The sequence below is a fragment of the Arvicola amphibius genome, chromosome 5, assembly GCF_903992535.2.
Source record: "Arvicola amphibius chromosome 5, mArvAmp1.2, whole genome shotgun sequence".
In the NCBI taxonomy this organism is placed as follows: domain Eukaryota; kingdom Metazoa; phylum Chordata; class Mammalia; order Rodentia; family Cricetidae; genus Arvicola; species Arvicola amphibius.
This window is the reverse complement of record NC_052051.1, coordinates 39,995,728-40,015,778: the sequence shown is the minus strand read 5'-3', so window position 1 is coordinate 40,015,778 and position 20,051 is coordinate 39,995,728. Positions and strand designations below refer to the sequence as shown.

General features: G+C 41.8%; 1 protein-coding gene across 2 annotated transcripts in view; it reads left to right on the top strand.

Annotated features, from left to right (window-relative positions):
- Plcb4 (phospholipase C beta 4) overlaps positions 1-20,051 on the top strand; it is a 363,836-nt gene that overhangs the window by 282,119 nt on the left and 61,666 nt on the right. For both annotated transcript variants that reach the window (XM_038331031.1, XM_038331032.1), the window contains 7 exons: positions 2,587-2,668; positions 3,526-3,626; positions 4,273-4,330; positions 11,827-11,935; positions 15,741-15,951; positions 17,565-17,658; positions 19,872-19,951. In XM_038331031.1, coding sequence (XP_038186959.1) covers positions 2,587-2,668; positions 3,526-3,626; positions 4,273-4,330; positions 11,827-11,935; positions 15,741-15,951; positions 17,565-17,658; positions 19,872-19,951 — 735 coding nt within the window. The remainder of the gene's footprint in view (positions 1-2,586; positions 2,669-3,525; positions 3,627-4,272; positions 4,331-11,826; positions 11,936-15,740; positions 15,952-17,564; positions 17,659-19,871; positions 19,952-20,051) is intronic.

Genomic DNA, 20,051 nt, shown 5'->3' with positions numbered 1-20,051 from the left:
ATATCAGCAACATGGTCTGCACGATCCATCCATTCCTGTCCTGAAGGTGCAGCACCCTACAAAAGGCAGTGCCCTGCTACTTCACTGGAAGTCTTTTGTGACTGTGTCAGAAGTTGGTGTGCAAAAGTCTTAGAAACACGGAAGGCCACATATGGGCACAAAGTGGAACCCCTTGGTGTCTAGTCTCGTATTCCCCTAGTCATTTACAGAGAGCCTGGAATACAGAATTTAGCCAGAGCTGTGGCAGGACTGAGCACAGCTCCAGTGTGTTTGCTTTTATAAATTCCTTTAAGGGAAGGAATGAGAGTTTATTTTTACTGAATAAAATCTCATTGAGAAACTTGAGGTGTAGCTTAGTTGCTCGGGACCTTCCCTAGTGTGTTTAAAGCCTTGGTTTCCCTAAATCGAGGTTTGATTGCACATGTCTTAGTCCCAGAACTGCGAGGTTGTAGGGAGTGCATAGCCATTCTAGGCTAGAGACCCTGTCTCAAGAAAAAAAAATCTCATTGAGCACCTAGTAGCTTGAAACACTAATCAGACCTCATTGGCCAGGGAACTATATAGAGGTTATTATAATGTCACAGTCCCTTTATCAACATACTATAAGTATGTATATTGCCAAGAAATACTCCCATGGTGTCTAAAATGGCTCAAACTGTGTGTGATTAGTGTGTTGTTCTTAGAACCATGGTTGAAGTACATCTTTCTGGAAACCAGAGAATCCGATTCCCTCCTCAGCCTCCCAATCACAGTAAATGAATTTCCAGACTCAATAATGATTTGGAAAGGTGTCTGGAGCAAAGGCAGTAAACATTAGTCTAGGGTAAATAGTCTCACTGATGCCACTGTGCCTGTTTTCCATTCTGGCTTTCTCTTTTATGTGCAGTGAGAAAATGTGTCTATAGGCTGCCCAGACTCTACTCACATCTGAAAAGTCAGCACTTCTCTCCCCCATCTTCTTGTTCCTTGACCTTCTTGTTCTGTTTCTTGACACTTAGCCAGGCGCTCACCAAAACATCATTTTCCTGACTTGCCTCTTGCCCAATGGTGCCTTGCTTATGCTTTGCAAGAATGGCGTGGACTCCATATTTCTTACCTCATGGCCACAGTGGTCAGTTTCACCATGTCATAAACAGTCCTGTCTAATCCAGCAGCCTTGAGTTGGCTAGGAGACCCCCAAGATTGCCACGCACAGATTATTCACCCTGACCTTGCTGTGGCCCCTCAATTATTATATCAATGCATACTTTGATAAAGTCACATTGAGTAGCTACTTTGGAAAGGTCAAATGGTATCTACTCCACGTCGGTATCTAAAAGTTGAATGAACTCTCCAGACTTAAGAAAATATAGACATGCCACTCTGCTAGAAAGCCGTTATCTGCTTTTTTTGCCCACCCGGCACCCCTGCGCTCCAATGTTAGCCTCTCGTATGCGTGAATACATTTGTCTCAAGAACACTTAAAAAACTTCTTGGAGCCTTCATGGACCTAATATAAAACTATAATGGTTTAAACAGACACATCTGGATGCATTTATCTAAAGCGCTTTCCTCTGGATCTAATTTGGTAAGCTGCACTCTGCAGCTGAAGCGATGCTTTTTCACACTCTCCAAGAGGAACTGGCTGTCAGTACCTGCGTTCACTGAACAGAAACAGTGGGGTGTACGTGAAGCTTGGGTCTGAGACGCTAATGCTCTGTTGAAAAGCCACATTTCACAGTTGAAAGTCATCTTCATCTTCAGTGAAGCCTGCCCATCTAAATTTAGCCTTTCAAAGACCATAGTAATTCATGACCTGGGCTTTTAATCTATGAGCGAATAAGCCCCTGGATAGGCAGAGACAAAACTGGTAGCCATGTGCACAAGGTATCTGGCTAACAAATATCCCCTAACACCCCATGCAGATAGTTTTCATTGTAAGTATCTCTGACACATCTATAATGTGTGTAAGGTGTTCTCTCCTCTTACATAAGGAAGTTTGGCCATTAAGGTGTTAAAATTTTTAGTGCAATTTAGTACCAAAATTGACTAGTGCAAACTAGTTAAAAGGCTATTCAGAAATGCCATGTCTTGGGAAGTGTCGTGATTCTGATGAAATAATTAATTGGATCCTGGTAAAATCCCAGACCTTCAGAAGGCTAGCATGGCAGGGTGTCTCAAGGGAGTTTAGATGAAAATAGCCAAAATACGTCTGGTACTGTGTTGTTCACTGTCAAGAATATGAAAGCCGGAAGAAAAGGAACCACAGGTTTTCCCTACATGCAAACCTCATTCACATGCACTTTGAGAGCTGCTAGACCATCAGCCACTTTCCTCTTTCTCCCCAAGAACACCAGTTCTCAGGACCCAAATGGATCGTTGCATTTGTCCAACGCCCTCTTGTTCACAAGCACCGAAAGGGACTAGAGTTGGTTCTGGTAACCAGAGAGAAGAGTTAGTGTGGGGTTATATAAAACACTGTCAACTAAAAGGTAGTTTTATTTTTTTCCTTCTCCCTAAACCAATCATCTCTAAGGTGTTTGGACTGTTGCATCAGAGAAAACAGAATGAGCAGTAACCCGTTTTTGTTTTTCTCTCCTGCTCTAGTATTACTAGAACCTTTGCCTCGGGAAAAACGGAAAAGGTGATCTTTCAAGCCCTCAAGGAATTGGGTCTGCCCAGTGGAAAGGTATTCACCGACTGAACCGTTTTCCTAAAACCGTTGTCGCTGTTGTTTGTCCACCCATCTGTGACAAGCTAGGTCACTGTGTTAAACTGGCATCAGTTGGAGCCAGTGACACAGAGAACAGTTAATTTCCCTTCTCCACTTTCACTGACCATGGTCACACTTTTCAAAGTGTTTTCAAATCCAACTATTTCACTTCAAGGTTCTTTTTTTGTCAACTTTATTAAGGTGAGATGAAAAGGGGGCAGCTGTTCTTTCTACAGTTTATGGAGTTTATGTTAGAACACCCAGCCACACTGCCTTAGCCTAGCCTAGCATCAGCATGAATTATTAACTAATAAATTCAATTCCTCCACACAGCCTTGCAGGATTTCATGAAGGATTCCTTTCTGTCTCATCCATTTATGTTCACGACCCTTTGTATTCAAGGCTTTGAAATTATTTTTTGTACTGCAAGAGAGACGTGTGTCTCCCACTCTGTTTAAAAGTTACATTTCAGTGTCACAGGTAAATCTCTTTGGTTGCTCTCTCCCCTTTCTGTGATCCTCTAAAAATTTTCAAAATAAGTGTCATTAAATATTGGACTTGATTGTCCCATACCCACTACGGGAGCACTTACTTTCCTCCCTCAAGGAGAGAGAGAAAAATTTCTGTATATTCGATCGATGAGAGATTTCCCAGGGAGAGCCGTGCTGGAGGCAGGTGTCACCAAGTGTCTCACGTGTCATCCATGCCATCGTGATCGCTGGGGATGCCTCATTTGCTGTGCCCAGGGCTTTACTTCAGGACCTTCTAGATGACCCCTCTTTAAGAAGGGGAAGAGATGTTCGTTCAATGCCTGTCCTTTTTCTTCTCCACAGAACGATGAAATTGAGCCTGCTGCATTTACCTATGAAAAGTTCTATGAACTGACACAAAAGATTTGTCCTCGGACAGACATAGAAGATCTTTATAAAAAAATGTAAGTTCTCGTTGTGAGGAAGTGTTATGCAGTACTATCTTTGCCCCTATAAATTTTGAAACCACCTTTGCTGTAATCTTTAAGTATATGTCGCTAGCTCTAGTATAGCTAGTCAAGGTTACATTTTTCACCCCTTAATTTATTAGTATAGAAATCCACTCTGAGGGTTTTTTCTTTAAAGAAACTTTGACATAGATTAATTACAGCACTTGGAACGTCCCCCTTCCCCGGCATTGGCTTTACTAACGACCTACAATTTTAACCTGCTCCTTTAGGTATTAACCCATTATGTGAACTAACTAGATTCAATTTGGATGGAATGTTAATATGTGGTTGAGAAGTTCATTCATTCCAGTTAATTTCAAATGGATGACTTACATGTTGTTTCTGAAGGAATGTCTTTTGGAAGTGCTAAAGAACTGCATATTACAGGCAATTTCTGTGACCTAGTGGGAATGCTATCTTTCCTTTGTCGCTGTTCTTGGGTTCCTCCTGCCCCCACTACAGTCCCTGACCACTCTTGAGAATCCACCTACTTCAGGGTTAGAAAATGAGTTTAGAGTTGTACGCAAATGTCAACATGTAAATCGTACCTACTGTAGCATCATATACAGAAACTTACTTTTTCTAATACATTTCTTTTCAGCAATGGAGACAAAACTGATTATTTAACGGTAGACCAATTAGTGAGCTTTCTAAACGAAGTAAGCTTTTTCATACATTAACTCCATGAGTCTGTGTGCCGTGGCTTGCTTCCCCGGTGTCCTCACTGCATGCTTGCGTCACGCACCCTTACTGGCTTGGCTTCTGACCTGCTGATCTTTCCATGATGGCTTGACCAGGTGCAAAAATCAGCCGCCACCTGCCCGTGTGTCCTTGTGCCTCCTCCACGCTGGCTTTGCGCACCACTTCCTGTCGGTTTCACGCTGTGATGTGTAGCTCTGGTTCCGTGTGTATGTGTGAAATTTGTAATGTATTTATTGAATTAAATGTGTCTGTGTTTTTTTTTGCAAGATGATTTTTAAGGTACTTTGAGTCTATATTGATCTCATAAATAGAAAGAGGACAGACTGAGTTTATGTTACTATATTTGGATTCTCCATTGCTAACTTCCCCTCAAACCTTTGCATGGACTAGAAACCTATATTTTTGTCTTTTAATGGTTTGCATGTAAGACAAAGATGTAGGTTCAAAATTTGACCCTTGAGCTTCTAGGCAAAATATAGCGTTAGGCCAACTAGATTGCAGGTTAAATTTTCATTCTTTATTTTCAAAACAAACTCTGAGCTGAATGTAGAACACGACTCATTCAGCAACTAAACCAGCAACAAAATGTGTTTAAGTACAAAGAAAAATATTTTAGAACAAGTAAAAATCACAACTTTTGTTATTATAACCAAAAAGAACTTTTTTTTCATATACAAAGTGTTTTTTTAGCAAAAACAGCAGAGGCTCTTTTTAATCCGAAAAGAAAAATTCACCTTTCCCCACACACGTAAATAGTCAGAAAAAATGTGAGTAAGGAGTGGACAACACGGTGTTATTTGGAAAGAAGTTCACAATCATACCATACAACAAGGACATGCCTGAAGAGACAGCACTGGGCTGGTGGAGTTGTGCGGTGGAAGAACACATACCCAGCATCCATGAGCCCCTGTGTTCAATCCCCAGCAGAGAGGAGGGGGAGGAAGCATCACATTAGACACCAGGTAATGCCTCAGCAAAGAGAGTGGGCAGTCCCTGGTTTGCCACTTTGCACAAGCAAATCACACCTTTGCCAAAGGTCTTCTCTTCCTGATGTGTGCAGGCTCATGGGTTCTAGTTCACAGGGCTACATGTCAGAAACTGTTAACACAAGCACACATGCGCTGAGACAACAAAGAGAGGGACTCTATATACCCACACAGATGCTTCTGCCTTTGAGGAATCTGCTCAGGGCAATGCAGCATTTGTTCACTTGAAAATGTCATAAATCTTTCCAGTCCTCTCCACTGTAGTCATCTGAATACTGTGATTCTAATCTTTACCCGGATATTAGCCATATTCTTGTGCCACAGTTCTCTGAAGTTAACTGGTCCCCCTTTATTCCTTAACCTCTCCTCCTTCTTGCTGTTTGTTTTCTTTTGGTTAGGTAGCTTTTTCGTGTACTTTGGCTCATTGATAATCTTAAATCTGATAAGATTGGCAGGAATCTGGCTTTCTGGGTGGAAAACATTATGAGAGGGAGAGAGGAAAAAAAAAACCCAGCTCATGGTCAGTCCATCAGCACTTCCTGGTGAGAGAGAGAGATGAGGAAACCTTAGCTCATGGTCTCAGTCCATCAGCACTTCCTGGGCCAGCATGCGCTTCCTACTGCCCTGCGCTGTTGGAGTTCGGAACCAGTTGTAAAGTCCAGATGACAGGCGCTGCTCTTGCACCTCTCTAGGATTCATCTCCTCTCACAGGTGGTTTTTCTTTGTCTACTTAGTTACCAAATTTCAGTATTGCAAAGGATTTTAAAGTTTTTACTCCTAAAACGTGTAAGCTTTTACTTTTTAAACCGAAGTATTTAAAGAGAACAGGTCTCTCATACTTCTTTGGCTTTGCCCTCCACGTTCTTTATGATGAAGCAAGCGTTCCCTGTCGCTGCTGCAGTAGACCGTCACAGGCTTTGTTCTTTATATTTTCTTTCCCTTGGCTTCTCTTTAAGCCAAGAAATACCCTGAATGTTTAGATGAGACTGGTGGAATCGGCATGATTCTAGAATTCTGTAGGTCCTAGGACATTCCAGAAAAGTATCTGCCTTGGGATTTCAATCACAGTGTCATCTCCAAACATGGCTTTCTTTCCCCTCCACTGTCGCCCCACATCCCCAGCCCCCCACCGGCTTCTTGCACATCCTATGTATAGTTCTACTCTTATCCCACTAATTTCTCCAGAATCAAAATAGCTGTAGGCATGGCAGCTTCAAATCCTGTAATGCAAGGAGACAGAGCTCATCTGGAATGCAATAGGATTTGGAACATAAAGGTCTGTGACCTTAAAAAGATCAGACCTCAATTTTTCTAAGGACCTCAACCAACAGGCACTTTCACTGTTATATGGGACCCAGCGTCATGCAGCAAGGCAAGAGAAAATGAGGAACACTGGAAGGACAAGGCCCGGGTCACCATGTATGCAAGTTTCAGGGTACCTGAGAACCAGTTGTAACCACAAAGAATCAATAGGTGCAACTACAACAAGGTTCACTGACTGGCACTGACCAAGGAAAAGAAAGCCCCTCCCAGTTAGCCAGTAGTGTACTGGCTTCTGCCATCGTCCAGCCTGTAAATCTCACTCCTTTTTTTCTGTTTAGTGTACTAATCTCTACCTTCAAGAGGTAGAAAAAGGAGAAAGAGTTAGTCCTTTACTTAGTTACTGTGTAGGGTATGTGCCTCTCTTCCTTCAGTGGTAGCTTTGGGTTCATTTCTCATCTGCTTTCTAGGGCCTCTTAGTCACAGATGGCCATAGCTTGAATCCCCAGACAGGCAGCGTTAGTGTCCCCCAGCAGCGTCCTAGCAATGCAGATACTGAATCAATAACCTGCGCTTAACAAGATGCCCAGGCGTCATGTGAGCAAGTGCAAGGCTGTGCAGCACTGTCTAGGCTAACAGGATGACTTCCTGGGTGTTCAGTGGGGTGGGGGAGAATCCGAGCATACTAAACATATTTGTCGTTCTCCATAAAGAATTTAGTCAGGGGGCTAGAGAGATGGCTCAGAGGTTAAGAGCATTGCCTGCTCTTCTAAAGGTCCTGAGTTCAATTCCCAGCAACCACATGGTGGCTCACAACCATCTGTAATGGGTTCTGGTGCCCTCTTCTGGCCTGCAGGCATACACACAGACAGAATATTGTATACATAATAAATAAATATAAAAAAATTAAAAAAATAATTTAGTCATACAAGTTCACATTCACAGCTAAACTTTTTAGTATCACAGCATGTCTGGGTTCTATCCAGTGGATAGAAGGAAACGTCCTTCGCCAGAATCATGAAGAACAGCAAGCTAGAGTTATGGAGAACCTGGCGGAGGTGCATGCTGGGAGCTGACAGCTTCAGGCTCTGCTATCACCTCAGCTGTGTGTAGCAGGACTAATGCAGTCTCTAGGGTCAGGTGGTTTCGCTTTTTCCCCGTTGTTAATAAGATAAATTGATTTCGGTGCCACCTCCGTTTCTATTTTGTTTCCAGTGAGCATAATAACAGCTAAGGAAGTTGATGGAGAACTGAGGGCTGCCCAGTGAGCAGGAGAAACCAAAGGAAGAAAGAGGAAATGGGTCTTATATGGAGACAGTGAAAAACAAAGACAAACCATAGCATGACCTTATTTTATCGCTGGTTCTCTACTCCCTCACGCACATCACCACACATACGAGCCCATGAGAGTTGAAGCTGGTTTTTACATGTTTTAATTGGAAGTGTGTAAGAGAGTACCTAAAACTGCTCTCTTTACAATATCCTTGTTCTTAGATGAGAAGATAAAAGAGAGAGGAAGAGGGGAGAGTATTCCATTCTGTGTGAGCCCAGCCCTGCTGGTTATTCAGTTCACTTCTATACCATTTTAAAATATTAGATCCGCATCCACCTCCCCCAGCGCACTTGTACCAAAGGCAGATGACACATTATCTCAGTAAAGCTAAGGACAGATTTGTGGGGGCTTCCCATGGTAGATCTCATTTGCTTGGTCCTGGTTTTCCATGACCGACTCTTCGGAGCTATTTAGCACCTCATTTAGAAAGCTATGGATGCCAGGAAGTGACGTGCTGGGCTTGTTGTTTCTCTGAGTGGAAGATGAAGGTGTCTCGGGGCTGTGACAACCTGCTGCACTGTGCTGTCTCTGACTTGAACTCTTCTGCACCCTGTTACTCTGAGGTCACCTGGATGTGATGGGGTACAGCATCCTTCCTCACTAGGATGAAAAAATGCAAACCTTACCGTTTGTTTCCTTGCCTCTAGATTATTCAGAGGGACCAGGCTTTGTCACCTTTTAAAATGTGAAAATTTGGGGGAAAAGAAAGATTATGTTATCTGGCAGAGCAGGTACAAAGACAAAATGGAATTTTATTTTATCTGCACTTAAATCTGTTTTGCTAAGACTATAACCCTGAGGAGGAAATATGGACATGTGCTATTTTTCTGGCTATCCTTTCTACTAGACAGATGATCTTATGAATATGATGCCCTCTAATTACATTTTAATGGATAAAGCTTAATTAGGAGCAGAGGTCAAATGATTAGTCCTGCCTTGCATTATTTAGTTAGTTGGGAATTTCTTACTTTTGTTTTTTTTTTTGTCATGAATTAAAATGCATGTGGTTACAGATTAAATTAATGCTTTTTTCTCCTTTTATTCCTTTTCTCTTTCCCTTCCTTCCTTCCTTCTTTCCTCCCTTCCTTCCTTCCTTCCTTCCTCTCTTCCTTCCGTCTTTCATTTCTAAGAGGGCCAGCCTCCAGTCCACTATGTAGCATAAGATGTCCTTGAGTTTCTGATCCTCCCGACCCTGCTTTCCAAGTGCTGCAATTACACAGACAAGTTCCACCACACCTAATCTGTGCAGTACTGGAGATTGAGCCCACAGGGCTGAGCAAGCAATAGAGGCACACCTCCTCTAGAGCAGGAATGCTTAAATTGAGCGAATCAGAATCACTGGGAAAGCTTACTAGATTTTCTTGCACCCCAAATAATTCCTGGTTCCACCCAGGGAATCAGTTTCAGGAGATCAGAGGAAGGCCCCCAGAATCCACAGTCTTTAAACTCTCTCAGGTGATGGTGATGTTGCTCCTGCCATCCACACATCACATTTTAAACAGCACCATGTTAATATGTTCACGTGTGAAAACATCCAGAAATGTCTGAATTTCCTTTCCCCTTTCCCATCGTATCTATATTCTCGCCTATAACTTTATCCCATTTTTCTTCTTCTTCTTAAGTCATATGGATTTGCCCCATCAGTTCTTTATGTCCCAAATACTCACCAGTGATCTCCGGTTTAAGTCAAAAGACTTAATTTTACTAGGGAAGAAACCGAGGATAACTGAGTGTAACTATGTCGGGTGTGAAAGATCCCTTGCCATCCCTTATCCATCTTATTTAGTTCTAGTTTATCTGAGGAAAGATGTCTAGAGAGTGGTTAGGATTTTATTTCTTTGAATGCTTTTAAATCATTCCTCTCACCCCAGGGGAGACCTTAATCCCCTTGTGTAATGTGCAATGTCTGCTCTAAGGGAAGATACACAAGCCAGGAACTAAGCTGGAGACTTAAAAACACACTCACACAGACAGACAGAGACATGGGGACACAGGTCATCCTTGATACAAGAATGCCAACTTTATTGTGCTCCAGGGAAGCTTATATAGGGATCCTTAACTGATACCCATGCCCAGCTCTTGGGATTTACATCTGTAAAACCCATTAGAATTCACCTCACTGCCACCATGAACTCATGAGGGCCTTGTGCTCACACCAGCTGCAGGCACAGGAAAACAAGTTGTTTTGCTCAGTTCACTCCAGCAGGCAGAGAAAGACAAGGGGCCAGGGGTCTGCAGCCCCCAACACCCTTGAGTACTGGGGTCCGCTGTATACTGTATCCAGTCCTTATGGGTGTAGCGGTCCTTACAGGCTCTAGCACGTCTTCAGTTGCCTGGCATCCCACTGTCCACATCAGTTTCCCTTTCTCTACAGATCTCATCACAATCCTCTTAAGTATCAAACTCTGCTATTAGCATGACAGTTTCCAGTCTAGCATAGACATGGGCATAATCAGTAATATTTCAACAGAAGAATGCTTCATCAGGATAGGCTGTCAATAAAGATATTGATCCTTTCACTTTAACACTTTTAACTAAATGGTACAAGGAGAGTCTAGAGACTTCTATGCTTTAGCAGTTAAAATCAAGTGTTCATTGGCCAAAGGTATTGTTCTGTACATAGCCCCCTTTACAGGTGATCATCCCTTAGCAGAGAAAAAGAGGTCCATATGAACAGCTGCTTCTTAAGCATCTTTCCAATAATATTATTGCAAATCTGTGCATGCATCTGGGTAAAGAGTTGTTGCCAAAGTATGATACGTTAAGCAATTCTTGCGCACATCTGCTTATTGACCCATCAGTCTCTGAAAGCTTACGTTTTATTCATTTGGGAGAGGACATTATGCAATCCTGTCATCCACAGTGAACTGTAAGAAAGTTTAGTGGATCCACTGCCTCCAGACACGTGCCGTGACATGTGCATACCCATATTCACACACACACATACACATGCACATATAGAAGCATGCACACACTTAGCTTAGTTAGGTAATGAGTAGGTAAAGACAGGATAGCCTCAGTGCAGGAAGTGCGTTGCTCCTTCAATGTAAGAAGCATCTTGGGTGCTGACTGGGAAAGGTGGCTATTGGCAGCTTCCATCAGAGCCTTCTCCCATGCACTCAGCTGGGGACTTCTTCCAGAGCAGAGTGCTGGTGCAGCTGTAGAGAGAAGGCGCCCTGAGATGCTGTATTTTAAACTTGTTTTTTTGTATAATATACACGTACAATGATTCTTTGCTGATTCATTTTCATCATTACAATTATATCATCTTGGAAAACGTGGGACTCCAAGAAATCAAAGTTTGCAGAGTGCTCAAGAGCCTCTTACTAGGAGAGAAAGATAGGTTAAAACATATTTACTTTTCTGACATTCAAGTTTTGGGTTTTTTTTTTTTTGTTGTTGTTGTTGTTGCTATTGTTTTGGGGCTTTGCGCCACCTAGTACCTGATATGGTTGCTTATTTTCGTTATTTTTTCTTTTCACTTTTAAAGGTAACCTCAATACTAGATTTTTAAATACCGTAGAGATCCTTCGCTCTCCTTTTTTGCACCTGTTTGTGACAAGTCACTGAGCTAAGGTGTAGGCAGTAGACGGCAGTGCAGTTGCCATTCTCACACTTTCATGTCTTCTTCAAAGTTGAAACGGGAGGAAACCACCCAGCACCCCGTTCTTCACCATCCAGCTCCGATAGCATAAGTCCAGAGATGAACTTTGTGTAGTGTAGTCCAGGGAGAGAGCCAGGAAGGCAGTGAAGTCTGATCTCCGTAATTACAAGTATGAGCGTCTAGATGGATCTTGTTGTACACATTATATGCGTAGAAATCTCTTTCAGGAAGAGGAACGTGGGTCTAAATGGAGTTATTTTCTCATCATAGCACCAGCGAGATCCTCGGCTGAATGAAATTTTATTTCCATTTTATGATGCGAAAAGAGCAATGCGGATCATTGAGATGTATGAGCCTGATGAAGATTTGAAGAAAAAAGGTAATATAAATGAGAAAAAATAAATTAAATTTTGTTTTTTTGCTAAGACAAGAAAACGTACTTTTAAAACCCTTGAATTTTAATTAAAATATCTTAAATGCTTTGGGGCACCGTAGATTCAAAGATTAGTAATTAATTTATTCTTTTCCTGCTTTTAAACTAATTTAACTTGAATGTTCTATCGAGTGAATCCACACTGTCTGAAGTATACCGCTACAAAATGTACTGTGTTGCTAAGGACACTGTAGTGATAACCCACTGTATATGCATATATATTGTTTTAATTTTGCATAGTGCTAAAAAAAGGCAGTCTCTATGTGCAATCTTGTGCACCTGCCTTTGCTCCCCTTTGTTTTGCTAAACAAATAATAAACTTTGTACTTAATTTGATACTTGAACCCTGGGTTGGAAGATAAAAACATAGGTAGGACACTCACTAGTCAAGAGTCATATCAGCAAATTGTCCATATTCCTGGATCTTTGTCCCTTTCGTTTTGGTTTGGAAACAATGTGTAGTTCAACTAGTAATCAAAGGAAAAGTGTGGAGACAGCTGGAGCGCATCCCTGCCGCAGGGACATGCCTGGGAGCCTGAGAGCCCAACCAACACTTGGCAGCCAGGAGGCAAGCGTCACTATGCTTGCTTTGTGCAGCTCTTTTTTTTTTTCTCATTATGACCAAAATACTTGACAGAAGCAACTCAGGTGGGTTCAAGGATTTATTTGGGTTCACCTTTTCAGGAAAGTTTAGTTTGTCGTAGCAGAAAGGCATGGTGTCAGGAGTGTGAGGCACCTGCTCACATCCTAACAGGACTAGCAAGCAGAAATATCAGATCCAGACACACCCGCAGTGACCTGCCCCCACCAGTCAGTTCTGTAACATCCAAAACAGGGCCACCCGCTAGGGACCAGGAGTCCTAACACATCAGCCTGTGAGGGACATTTCACATTCAAACTGTAACATTGGGAGTTCAAGACTGAATAAGAAGTGCCTCCTGCCGCCCCCTCCGCACCTTGAAGGGAGCTGTGGTCTGTTCAAAGGAAAGACAAGAGCAGCTGTTCCTCAGTGATTGATGATGTAATGATTTGTGTGTGTCTTTGCTATCCTCAAATCCTTTCAAGACCTGATTATAACTGACACCAGCTTTAAAAAAAAATGCAGCTTCTCCCTTTCACAAATAACAGAGAATTAAAGCCTCTCTTTGACTTAATGAACAATGTAAGAATACAGCTCAACAGTCACTTCTCATAGAGTTGTAAGTGTTCACAACTACCTGGGGATTGGGAGAGTAGCTCAAAAAGTAGAAAATGTGCCTCTCTGGTAGCTCAGCATTTCCTCTTGCAGGTGTGTACCCTAGAGAGTATCCCATACAGTCTCCAAATAGTGGCTGTCCGATGCTAGACCTCTGCTTCTTTCATGCTTTCTGCTAGGAGCGGGTGCCATGCAGGCCTCTAGCTTTCAGTGTCTTCTGTAAACATGTGACTTTCAGAGTAAATCCTCCAGTGCTCTTCTCTACCATAACCCAGGTGCCTGCAGTAGGCTTGCTTATCTGCATATTGAACAGGTGTGTTTGCAGCATGACTTGGTTTTCCTGTCTCCATCCCTCTTCTTTCTCAGCCTAAGAAGTGGTTGCCCTACTCACTTGGCTTTTCAAGTCAGAACCTTTGGAATCACCCTGTATATTTTATTCCTTTCACACCTCTTATGACCTGTCACCAAAGCACGTGAGGTCCACCTCATTCTCACCGTTTCAGACATTCAAGCCTACAATCTTTCCAGGGGCAATGCCAATTGGCTTGTGACATCTTTGTTCTGCTTTGTACCCAGTACTGTGCTCCACACAGCAGCCAGAGTAAGCCTTTTAGGATACTATCCAATGGTACTGTGTACTCTGCTACCCCACTGAAGCTTCCCAATACAAAAATCTCAAGAACGTAGGACTAAACCCTAATAGATGCAGCCTTTGGCTCCCTCTCTTGTATCATTGCTCAGCTCATTCCCCAGATGTTGCTCATTCCTCTTTGCATTTATTGAATGAATTGAGAACACACATTCCTCCATCAAGATTTCTGCATTTGCCCAACCTTCTGCCCGAAAGACCCACTCCTATGTGTCTGTATGGCTTGTCTCCATGTGGCTGTATATCTTGTCCCCATGCATTTATGAAATCTTAAAAAGATTTCACTGGCCACATATTTAAACCAGTATCCCACTATCGTTTTTCATCATTCTAGCTTTGCACTTCCAATATGGCATTATAATTATATATTTATTATATCATATATTATATATTTATTATATTATATATCATACATTGTGCATTATACATTATATATTATATTTCATATATTTCATATATTTATTTTTCTTACCCATAATATGTGAACTTTGTAAAAATGGAATGTAGCTCTTTTTCTGCACCTATCCCAGTGTCTCAAAAGTGTTTGTTATTTGAATGAATGAATATGCAAAAGACAGAATCCATAGAAACTTTTATAGTAATACTTCAGTTGTTATTAGAAATAGCCTACATATCTAGCAACAACTTATTAAAAATATATGTATTATATATATATATATATATAGATAGATAGAGAGAGAGAGAGAGAGAGAGAGAGAGAGAGAGCTGGGCTTGGTTGTACATGCCTTTAATCCCAGCACTTGGGAGGCAGAGGCAGGCAGATCTCTGAGTTCAAGGCCTGCCTGGTCTACAGAGCAAGTTCCAGGACATCCAGGGCTACAAAGAGAAACCCTGTCTTGAAAAACCAAAATATAGTATATATTTTTTATGGATTACCATCTATTCAGTTAATGATAAAATCTGTGTGTGTACGCATGCACATGTGTGCACATAAGTGCATAAATGATTCAGATGCACACAGTGGTATAGTTGTTCTGTAAAATTGAAAACACTGGAAATGATCTATTTGATTAGACACACATGGAGTTAACCTGAAAAACTATTTGGGGAGTGTTGCAAGAACTGGGATAGTCTTGTTATTTGGCAGTAGGAAAATGGACTTGTAGTACAGCCTGTAGGCACAGTCATGCCATCTCTACGTGTTCTTTCGTCAATGTCAGACCTGCAGAGCAAGCTGTGAGACCTGAGCAAGCTGTGCATGAGGCCCAGAGCTGTCTTTTAGATGATCGGTGGAGCTTTTCGGTGGATGTGAATGAGATTATCTTCATAACTTGTAAATAGTTACATGAAAAAGCAAAGGGCTGAGGCTTCTGGCGCTTGTGAAACACTGCCCATCCACCCCACAGTTGCCGTGAAGGCCCTGCCCCCTTCAGAAAAGTGACTGAAATCAGCAGGGACCTATGCTTCCATGTTTCTCCCCAGCGTCAGACTTTAACCTGTAGATAATTGTGAAAAATAAATTGTTTAAATTTGAAAGGCAACCATTTCTCCAACTGAATGAAAATAACGGTGACTTAGAATTAATGCCACACATCTTACAGGTCTTCTCAGTTACCAGTCATGATGATCCTGGGCCAGTATATTCCCCGCTTGACCAGAGAAACCAGGAGATGAACAGCAGAAGGCGAGGATGGTTGTAGCAGAGTCAGACGTCCCTCATCGCTGTGGTTCATAGCACAGTTTCTTCATTTGGAGAGCTGCCATAGATTGTTCTTCTTTTAATGTGTAATTGTGTGTTTTGTTCAAGTTCTGAAAAGTGTCGGGTCTAGGGAAAAACTACGGAGTTGTTTCTGCCCTGACTTTTATGCTACCTCAGCATGGCTGGGCAAAATGAAAGATGTGCATCTTCAGAGCCACGGTACCACTCAGATTTTCTTTCTTCCCAGGCCTCATATCAAGTGATGGGTTTTGCAGATATCTGATGTCCGATGAGAATGCCCCAGTCTTCCTAGATCGCTTAGAACTTTACCAGGAGATGGATCACCCCCTGGCTCACTACTTCATCAGTTCTTCCCACAATACCTATCTCACCGGCCGGCAGTTTGGAGGAAAGTCTTCAGTGGAGATGTACAGACAAGTTCTCCTGGCTGGGTGCAGGTCTGGAACTAAAGATGGCGATTTGCTTTGTCTATATGTGGCACCTTTAAACATATCATTGACCTCCCCAGTGTTCTAAGATCCCAGTGGATCTGCTAAGCAATGGCTCATACCTAGTTCTCCCCACCATATGTAAATACCTGTGATGAAATTCTATTTGCAAATTACTCAGCGAAAGTAAGGGTTTCTTGAATAAAACACTGTAGTTGTATGACATTCTGATAGCAAGGAAGGCCACTAAGTGGCTGACAGGTGGTAGTGAATACAGGGTAATGTGCTGGGTGCTCGACTGATCCAACTCCTACGCAGGACACTTGGCCGGTGAAGGAGGCCACTGCACCACTCAACAGTGGTGTGCAGTTTAAAACATAGAACTTCGTATTCTATATTTTCAAACCAGTGTTGACCCTAGACAACTGAACCGTGGATAAAGAAAGACTATTGTAATCTGCTTTTCTCTGAAATCAGAAATAGCAATCAGAACAAAAAGGACATTTACATTTCTCTTTAATAGATTATGTTCATTTTATGTGGAGTGAGAAAAGAAGGTATCACATGAAATTGTGGAGCCATCTTAGGGGTCAAAAGACAATCGTCTACTGTGATTTTTAAAATATGACCTCAAAATTGTAAAACAGGAAAAGAGATATATTTTAAGAAGCCATACTAAGTTTTCTACTAGTTCTAGGTAGTTACAAATTTAGTTTTATTTAATGCTACAAAAAAGCTTGGGAATTTAGTTTGGTGGTGCAAGGTCCTGAGTTCAATCCTTACCACTGCCTAAAATACAAAAATTAAGATTAAAAAAAATGTGGCTGTGTAAAGCTCAGTTTAGTTTTTTAAGGAGAGATCGCTGGAAGTAATTTGTATAGAAAAGAGCAAATATTTAAGGTTAATATATTACAAAGAAATGTAGTTGTACTATGATTTTTTTGGAAATATTTATTTTTTAAAGCTCACCGCATTTTGTGTACAGAAGTGCTACAGAGGAGATTAATTCCATCCTGACTTCAATAATGTGCTTTGTCTCAATATCTGTGTCTGAATCGTAAGACAGTGGGAGTACTTCTTGCTTGGCCCTGGGGACTGATTTGAGAGCTTCTTGCCCGCTGGGCAAGGACTTGACGCTGAATTATACATCAGGCTTTTAGTTCACTTATTGAGAAAGAGTCTCACCTACTTGTCCAAGCTGGCCTTAAACTCTTAGGAAACGGATTACCATCCAGTGCCACCAGGTCCAGCTCAAGAAAATTTACTGGCAGGGTGAAAGTAACATTATTCTACCCAGTGAGTTTATAAATCAATGTCAATATCATCCAAACCCAGCCTCTGTTGTAAACTTTCCATTGTTCTCTATTGCAACTTGGTCCTAAATATGATTTTATTGGGAACCAGGCTGTTTATTATATCCAGTCAGTCTCAAACTCTCGCCCACAGCTCTTTTTTTGACACTAGGGGTGAGCAACAAAACGTAGTTTTCTCCTGTGCATCCATGAAATGACAAAATGCCCATGTCCCCCATTCAGTGTTCTGACCTATGAGAAAATGTGTCTTTGACTTTGTGTTTGGTTTTCCAGTACAGGCTCAGTGTTGTAATCTGACTGTGCTTCTAGGTGTGTGGAGCTTGACTGTTGGGATGGAAAAGGTGAAGATCAGGAACCGATAATAACTCATGGGAAAGCAATGTGTACGGACATCCTGTTTAAGGTGGGTTTAAGAATATCACAGCCATAGCTCTCCCAGACTGTTGTGCAAACGCAGGGATCCAGGAAACAGTTTTTCTTTCTTCATTTTCTCAAGCAACACACCTTCATGTTTCCTTCTTCTCATTTTAAAGAGAGAGTCAAGACAAAATATTATTAATCATATAATATTCCCTTCATGCTATTTTCTGGCTTTCAAATGATGACTGTAAGGTAATAAGGCCTTTAGTAGCAGCATCTACCTAGTTTTACACCCAAACAATTTTTTTTTGGCACAGTTGGGTGTACACATAGCCTAGTTACTTGGGATGCTGAGGCAGGGGGCATTTTGAGAAATATACTGAGAACTATTCTCAAATCAAAAATGAACAAAACCATTTTTTTAAAAAAATCTTATCTATTTCTTGCTTGCTTTCTGTTATTTCAGAAAGACTCAAAAATAGCATAAAAAGAGAAACGAAGTTTATATATAAGCCTTATAATATGAGATAATGAGGTTGGTATTGTGGATGATTGTTAGGACATCTTCTAAATTTGGAAGCCATGCTACAAATTGGGCTCCATACTTTCAAAAGACTTGGAACAAGGAATAAACCACAGTTCACAGGACCATCAGGAAGCACATCCATTTAAGTACTGTGGCCAGTGAGAAATCCACCCCGCCCTAAGGCTTCTCACCGAGAGGGATATTTAGTTAATAAACAAGCACCTCTTAGAACCTTGGGGTGATCTCTATGGGTCATTCTTCATGTTTTCTTCCTCATGTCCATGGTGTCCCACTAAAGGTAAGAAACTCTGTGTTGGCTAACATCGGATAGCCTGCTGTGTTGTGTAGTTCAGGAGAGATAGTAACAATGTCTGCAACAATGGCTCTTAGCTCTGCCTGCTAGCGAAATCTCCAGTGTCTTGTCTTCGAAACCAAGCTGCCTCATTTCTGTATGTGGAACATTCCCTCCATATCATGTCTCATGACTTTAATTAGTTTAATTAATTCAAGGTTATACTTCCTAAGAAGAGTCTAGAGTATATTAAAGGGACAAAGTGCGGATTTTATATAGCTATCAAATGACAAGGATAGTGGGGAAGCAGCATGGAAAAAAGTCACCCATAAGGAAAGGACTCCAAAGTCCACGGCACAGTTCTCCCCCGGGAATAGTTCTTGACCACTTATACCAGATGCTTAAGTTCGTGGTCATATTTGCCTGTGAAGAAACTTTAAGAAATAATACCCAAATGACTGCTGCGTTCATAAGGCTGTCTCAATAAAATACTTTCAGGTTTATCATTTCAACTGTGCTTCCGTGGAAAATTAATGTAAAAATGTTTTCTAACTTGCTGAGTGATGCAACTTGCCCTATGCTTAGCTACAGACCAGTAAGAACTTGGACATTTTATAGTGTGATACTCTGATTGGAGAAGCATTGGTCCGAAGTCCTTTGTTCTAAAACAGACATGTGGGCCAGCCGTCGGACACAGCATTTCTATTTCATATGATGCGAGGTATAAGGAGGTGTTCTGCTGTTTAGGAGTAGGTGTCAGTGTAAGAGTGGAGCCAGAGCCCTCCCTTGTTTTGCCTCACATGCTACTTAACCACAGAAGGAGACCCACTTTTCACTAGGCTCTCCTGAAATACTGGATATTGCTGTTGTCACACCAGTACATTGGGATCAACAAGGAACGGTGGACCTATAGTCCAAAATGATTCCAAACTCAGAGGATGGCCAATCAGAAGCTTGCCAAAACCCTTGCGTTATTACCGACACATTTCCTCAGAGGTGGGAGGAACTGAAGACTGGGCTCTGATGAAAATTCTCATAGAGAGTTTATGTTCTCCTAAAGGAGATTGATGAGAGCTCGGGGCATGGTTTAATGGTTGAGCACTTGCTTCACGTGCACCAAGCCCTGGATTCAAACCCGAGTACTACAGAAAGGGGGTGGGATGGGCCAGAGTCCCTGGCTCTGCTCACTGTCAAGCGAGGACTTGGCAGGTCACTCAAGTAATGCCGTTTAATAGCAATGAAGAAATAAAAGACAGCATTGATTGAAAAGCAATGACCTAAACCTCTTGAGTCTCCCCAGGAGAGTTGTGTAGGCAGATGTGTTCTCCAGGTCAAAACTGTTGAAGTTGACTGTCTTCAAATGCTCCGTTAGTGGTCTCTGAACAGTGTCAGGTACCTTCAATCTGTTCTCTCTCATAAACACTCTCTGTCTTTAAAGGATGTGATCCAAGCCATCAAGGAAACAGCGTTTGTCACATCAGAGTATCCAGTAATCCTCTCCTTTGAAAACCACTGCAGGTATGAAAGCCACTTCTTTCCCGTGTCCCTAATTGGTGGTGTTTCAGATCCCTGGCTTCTCATACTGCCGCTCCTATTTTTTTTTTTTAAATAACTGAGT